General features: G+C 37.7%; 1 protein-coding gene across 1 annotated transcript in view; it reads left to right on the forward strand.

The window, feature by feature from the left end:
* Positions 1 to 5390, forward strand: part of LOC106875611 (protein CIMAP1D) — a 16438-nt gene extending 11048 nt beyond the window's left edge. The window contains exons 2-4 of the mRNA XM_014923828.3: positions 2313 to 2417; positions 2853 to 2963; positions 3440 to 5390. Of these exons, the coding sequence (XP_014779314.1) occupies positions 2313 to 2417; positions 2853 to 2963; positions 3440 to 3930 (707 nt within the window). The 3' untranslated portion in view covers positions 3931 to 5390. The remainder of the gene's footprint in view (positions 1 to 2312; positions 2418 to 2852; positions 2964 to 3439) is intronic.
* Positions 5391 to 7500: the final 2110 nt, after the last annotated feature.

Here is a 7500-nt window from a genome sequence, read left to right on the forward strand (position 1 = left end):
ACGCTAGAGACAGACTAACTACTAGCATACTTAGAATCACATACGTTATTTCCAATATCGTTTATTTCATTATTAATAGGACTTATATTATCAGACAGCTTAGGTGTGGTGGAGTACCAACATATATTAGTGTGCATATTGAATAATATACGCTATCTACTAGAAAGAGGGAAGTGCCTTTCCAATGCTGTACATATGTATGTGTGTATGCATACACACACACACACACACACACACACACACATACACACACACACTTATATAATAATATGTTTATAAGTTTTAAGCATACGAAAATATCATTATTATTATCATTACAGAATTGTAAAAACACGACATGTCTTATCAAATCAGTCATGTGTGTATGTGTGTGTGTATGTATTTATATATATGCATCTTTTCTATGTGTAGGTTAACTAGGCTACCAATAGTTTCATGTTAAGAGAGGTGTATCTCTTAAATATTTTCAAGCCTATTGAACACGTTAGTGTTCATATCCATCTTGGATGAAAACACCAGGATGGAGACGAACACCAATGTTCCATGCAATAGGCTTGAAAACTATTAAGAGATTTACCTCTCTTAACATGAAACTAATGATAGCCTGATAAACCGACGAATAAAAAAGTATATATATATATCCAAGGACAGGTCGATGTCCGACAATTTTAAACGGAAACAAGCGATGAAAAAGAATGCACCTCTGTGAGCATTTATCATTTATCATGTCCTGCTTTATTTCTCCACGTTTCTCAACATTTCGCGTCAAACGTATGTGTGAATATACGTACTGATACGCACATCTGTGTGCTGGCGTGCAAACAAAGCATTTGGTTTTTCAGTACATGTGTACACATGTGTATTAGTCTTTGATCTTGTTACAATAAACCGATACTTTATTTAGTCGAAATAAGCACAAAATCAATGTGTAAAGGCAGCGAACCATTTAAAACAAAGCTAATGAACAGAGTAAGTAAAATTAATGAAGTACATAAAACTAATGTCGTTACGTCACACATCAACAATAGGTCAAAACCGGTACTTTGTTTGTTCTTCTCAATCCAAGCGAAATTAATAAACAGTTTATTTGGAAACAAAACAAAGATAGTTATGTTGTTGTTGTCGTCACCGTTGGTGTTGTTGTTGTTGTGGTGGTGGTGGTGATGTTGTATGCCGCAAAAGAGGGACAAAAGAGTTATTAGTTTCTAATATCTCTTTTCGATTTGTCACCGATGTTTACATCGTTCGCAGACGCACACACACATACACACACACACACACACACACACACACACACACACACATAAACAAGCAAACAAACATACACACACGCGCACAAACCCACTCATTCACTCAGACACACACTAACACACACTAACATACACACACACACACTCACTTACTGGGTCATTCACACATACATGCATAAACATATACTCACTCACACACTCATTCACATACTCACACACACATATATATAAATAACAATAGATAGATAGAAAATAAGGCGTGTGTGCGTGTGTGTGAGCGTATGTGTGCGCGCATGTGCGTGAGTGTTAGAGAGAAAGAGAGAGAGGAAGAGGAGGAGGTTTGCTGGTTTCACAAAAAAGTTTCTATTGTCTCTCCAAGTGTAACATCTCTTTACAGCGTTTTGCAATTTCGAACAAAACATTGGAATTGGTAAATTCTTGCAAAACCTTCCATCAATATTTCTTGAAGAATTTCCCTATATTAACTGATTTCAAATGTTTATTTCCTACATAATAGACTTTCCAAACCTCAATTTTATAACCACGTGTTCGAAAATAGACTTCATAATTTTTATCAATGCTAAAACTGCAACAACAGAAACATTTTGTGTTTTGCATGTAGAATACTGAAGATATGAATATTCCACCTGTTTCGTCATTAATAATGGAATAGACGAATGTGTGACGTGTTTTGTGCTTTTAAAAACTAATAAAATTTCGAAAACTAATTGTATTTTGATATGAACGTAAATTTTGTTTCTTATATAATGACACGCTACTCCTCTATTAGAATCGTTTTATTAACGGCAACGTGAACTCAAAGTAACGACTGAAGAAGCTTCAACTTTTAAGAAAGAGAGAGCGGGAGAGACAGGAGGGCAGAGAGATTAATAGATAGATAGATAGATAGATAGATAGATAGATAGATAGATAGATAGATAGATAGATAGATAGATAGATAGATAGATATGAGATAATAGATAGATAGAGATGAGATAATAGATAGATAGTCAATGACAAACATGGACTATGATAAATTTATGTTGAAATATTTATTTCCAGGCCCTGCTCCGAATAATTACAGATTACCAACAACAGTGGGAACTGACTACCATGATGCTACGAAACCAAGGGCGCCATCTTACAGCATTGGCAAACACACATTTAGTAAGTTCTGATTAATTATTGTAGGAGACTATATTTCGTCCGCCACTACGTTCTGAGTTCAAAATTCCGCGGAGGTTGACTTTGCCTTTCATCCTTTCGGAGTCGATAAATTAAGTACCAGTTGAGTACTGGGTCGATGGAATCGACTTAATCCCCTTCCCCAAATTTCAGGCCTTGTGCCTAGAGTAGAAACGCTTATTATAGGGGACTAAAGCAGCGAGCTGGCAGAATCGTTAGCACCCTAGACAGAATGCTAAGCGGTATTTCGTCCGTCGCTACGTCCTGAGTTCAAATTCAGCTGAGGTCGACTTTGCCTTTCATCCTTTCAGGATGAAGGCGAACGGGCCGAAACTTCAGTCACCGTCATCCCTTTTCATCTTGTAAAATATATGTACGTATGTATGTATGTTTATTTCCATATTTCTCGTTCCACAGAATTCGCCGACCAAAGTCCAGGTCCGATCTACGGATATTCCAGCCAACTGAGTAATTTTGGAATGTCTTCAGTTCCTACAGTGACGATTACCGGAAGAACAAAAAAGCCTTGTAAGATATCTTTTATAAATGAATTAAACAAATGTTTAGAGATATTAATGTAAACGTTATAAGATGTTGTGAACTCGTTCAATCCACTTACGTCATTCAGCCTTCTTCTTTCTAGCGAGCTTTATAATGTTCTCTGCTCTAAATATATTGACACGAACTTGACTATTAGTTTTCATGAGAATAGCCTCTTTTTTTATTTATTAAGCAGTCCATTTCCTACTCCAATACGTATTCATTCTTGAACATTTATTATAAGATTCTTCCATTTCCACTTTATCTAATTAATCTCTTCGCTCCCTATGGATCAGAAGCCATCGACATGTATGTTTTTAAGACCACCGGAAGGATATTAATCTGGTATTAACAGATATCCCCTTTTATCTGCCAAATAATGGTACTCTTTATATATCGCATTAAGCTACCTGGTTATATATACATTTCTTCGTTTCAATGTTGTATCTTTTTTTCTTTTTCAGATTTATGGGAAGGTATACTGGATACCCCAGCTCCGGGTACATATTGTGGCCCGAAAGTGCGTGTCTTGCGAGAACGTACCGCTCCGGCATTCAGTTTTACTTCTCGTCCTAAAACGAGTAAAAATACCATTCCTTCACCTTGTGCATATTCTTTGCCAGGAATCCTGGGCGAGCAACCCATAAATATTTCAAATGTACCTGCTTACAGCATAAATAAAAGACTGAATTACAACAATTATGCTTACGACTTCGCCCAGACACCGGGGCCTGCAAGATATGGCAGCGTACCGTTACATTCTTCACACAAGCAACCACCGTTGTTTTCTCTGAGGAGTCGAACGGCGATACCCAAATATAAAATGGATAACCCTGGACCAGGAACTTATAATGTTCAGCAGTCGAAACCTTTTGGCAATTCTACCCCGAAGTATTCGATGGGAATTAAACATTCACCGTATCTTATGCAAGCCTTCATGGATGTGCTTAACTGATTGAAATTTCCTTATCTGAAGATTTCTAATTTCATTCTATTTTTTTATATCAAATGTTTCTTTCTTCAAAAAAATTCTGTTTATCCAAATTTCTGAAAACAAAAAAACTGTTCACAAATATCGTCGGGTGGCACCGCTGTCGTGGGTTATGACAGCGATACAATAGATATTGTGATATATCGTGAATTCACATACTGCTGTAATAGTTTATGACATCACTGTCGTGGGTTATGACATCATATGCTATAACATGACATTATTGTGCTAGGCTGTAATATGACAGCACTATCATAAATTATGAAATAGATCATCATGCCCCTGCTAAAGGTTAATACAACACATTATGATTTCACTGTAATAATATATACCCCTGCAACCATTGGTTATCACACTACGATAAATAAAGTACTAAGGGCGATTTGTTCGACTAAGCCCTTCAAGACGGTGCCCCAACATGGTCGGTGCCCAATAACTGAAAAAACTAAGAAAAGAAATAAAAAGATGAAAGAAGTTAAAGATAGTAACTATAGTTAAAGATAGTAACTATAGTTAAAGAAGTTAAAGATAGTTACTATTCGACCTCGGCAGAATGTGAAGTCAGAATGTAAAGACATGAAGTACCGCTAAGCATTTCGCCCGGCGTGCTAACGTTTCTGCCAACTCGCCGCCTTACAACTCTCAAATATCGTCATAACAAAGCTATACCTCAAGACACTGCTATCAAAGTATAGTGTTATCACAGCTAATATAAGTTACATCACTCCCAAATGTTATAGCTCTATTATCACTACTACAATAGCTTATAATTAAGAAGTCATAGAGTATAACACCACTCCGGCAGATCATGACACCTCTATCACCTAGCTAGCCAAAGACTGTCACGTCGCTATCACAGTTTACATCATCACCACTACTATCCTTGGCTGTGATATCACTATACTATGAGGTAGAGACGAGGCAGAGTCGTTAGAGCGTCGGATAGAAAGCCTTGTGTTATTTGTATCCGATCTCTGCGTTCTAAGTTGAAATCCCGCCGAGGTCAACTTTGCCTTTCGTTTTTTTCGGAGTTGATAAATAAAGAACCAATCCAAGGCGGTAGATTAGCGGAACTGTAAGAGCTTCGGGCTGGATACCTTGCAGTGTTTCTCCCGATTTGTATGCTCTAACGACAATGCTTGCTACGATATTAATGCTAAGGTGTGTTCGACTCGCCTTTCTTTTGGGTAACATCGTCGACGCAAAGAGGGGAGACTTGCACGGTGGTCTTTCTTAGAGAGAGAAATTCTTTTGGTGCAGACACTCAGACTATCTATAACATATTAGAAGGGCTATTTATAGTTATGACATTATAAGTACTGCTCTAGGTTATGATATCACTACTACAATACTACTAAGCAAAGGTTATGACAGAAAAGGAAAAAAGAATTGTAATTTGATATTAAATAAACTTAATTTATTTATCTATTGCTTTATGGTTTGGTCAGATAAAAGAAAAGTGGGGGTATAGTACTCTTGACGTTTTGCAGGATACTAAGACAGGCGGGAAGAAAATGGAAAAATAGACCCTGACCCATGGGTCACTCCAATAAGAAACAACACATCAAAATACCCAGTTAACCTGACACAGGTGATGTGATGAGAATGCATGCACCAATGGAACAAGTCGTGGTTTTAAACGAAGCGATAGACCATCCGATGAGCATCCGCGCCATTTTTACCATCTTAATTTACTATCGGTTCTTGAACAGACTTGAAACTGTGACAGACGACACAAGTCCAACCTACTGAAGAGTAAAATCGAACTTGGAGTCACTCGATTTTGAAGAGAATTTTTTAATCACACGACCAAGACCATCTTTATTATCTAATTTTTCTTGTTATATTTGTTTGATCTTCACTTTAGCTTTTATTATTATTATTATTAGTTTATTTATCTGTCAAAGTTCTTTCGTCATACATTCTGTGACCTCTTCAATGACTCTCTATTTCCTCTTGTCCTGCCAATTCCGTGAAAAATAGGAGATCCATGGGACTTCAGTCCTTTCAGTCTCATCCACTACACTAACCCTGTCGCCATAGCCACCAGACAGAGGAGAACTGCCTTTCCTTCCCGACCAAAAGAAGGCGGCGAGACGATCTTCACAATGGACTCGGTTGATAACCGGATCTGTCTCTACACTGCAATAAACGAGTGCGTACAGGATAGTTTCATCACCCTGTGCACAACTCGGACAGGTCCGTTTGACAGTGCTTCCGTGTTTGTAGAGCTTGTCTCGAACCGGCAGAGCGCCCTGGTAGCACTGCCAGGCCAGAAATTTCCAGAAGTTATCCATAGGCCCCAGCCCGAACGTCCTCCGGAACAGACCAACTGCATAACTGGTACTTATTTATTCGACCCCGAAAGGATGAAAGGCTAAGCCGACCTCGGCAGAATTTGAACTCAAAACATACAGATAGACGAAATACCGCTAACCCTTCCCCCCACCTCCCTCCCTCCCTCCCTCCCCCAAGCGTACTTAACGTTTCTGCCACCTCGCCGCCTATATGAGGCGTGAATTGAATAAGTATGTTACTAATACGATATTATAAACTTTGTCGGGCGAAATGCTTAGCGGTATTTCGTCTGTCTTTACGTTCTGAGTTCAAATTCCGCCTAGTTCGACTTCGCCTGTCATCCATTCGGGGGTCGATAAATTAAGTACGAGTTGCGTACTGAGGTCGATCTAATCGACTGGCCTGTCCTCCAAAATTTCGGGCCTTGTGCCTAGAGTAGAAAAGGATATTATAAACTTAGTTTAATACCAGCTAAATATATGTTATAGAATAATTCGATGTTGAAGAATCCTCCAGATAAAGGTAGGTAAGTTAACAATAATCGGACATGGCTGAATGCAACAGTATAGCTTGGGTCTGAAACCTTGTTTAGTTGCGTGTCAGAGATGTACGATGAAACTCGTAGAAAAAGAATTGTCGAGAAACGTATATAAAAGTAAGCTGGCCTTTAAGTAGATTAGAGTGATCTCCCTTAGATGCCCTGTACTCATTTGTTTTGTTCTGCATGGCATTCAAGCAACAGCTATTTCAATTTTACAAATTATACAAGGAAAATGACTCTAGTATATCAGTTTGTTTGTGGTTTGTGTGTGCGCGCGCGCGTGTGTGTGTGTGTATGTTTGTGCGTGTGTGTGTGTGCGTGTGTGAGTGAGTACGCGCATATATGTATGTGTATATGTATGTATTCAAAATAAGTGCACCTAGTTAATGGAGACGTTAAGATGCTAATTAAAATATTTTCGTTTTCAATTTAAATCACAGCTGTTCCACTGTTCCTTTCATCCCAAAATGCGAGATAGATTAAGAAAATATCTATCCACGAAGGTAAAATTTAAATAAATCTTATCTGAGTAACAATTTTGAAACATGATAATTAAGAAATTAATTTTTTAGGAATTTCGTAGAATGCAATATGAAATTACAATTTTACAAATAACGTAAGGGAAATAACTCTAGCATATCAGTATTTTTTTAATTTTAAATTTATTTTACCTGTTTTTATATATTTTTTTATTA

Source organism: Octopus bimaculoides, chromosome 21 (assembly GCF_046866305.1).
Source record: "Octopus bimaculoides isolate indiv1 chromosome 21, ASM4686630v1, whole genome shotgun sequence".
Classification (NCBI taxonomy): domain Eukaryota; kingdom Metazoa; phylum Mollusca; class Cephalopoda; order Octopoda; family Octopodidae; genus Octopus; species Octopus bimaculoides.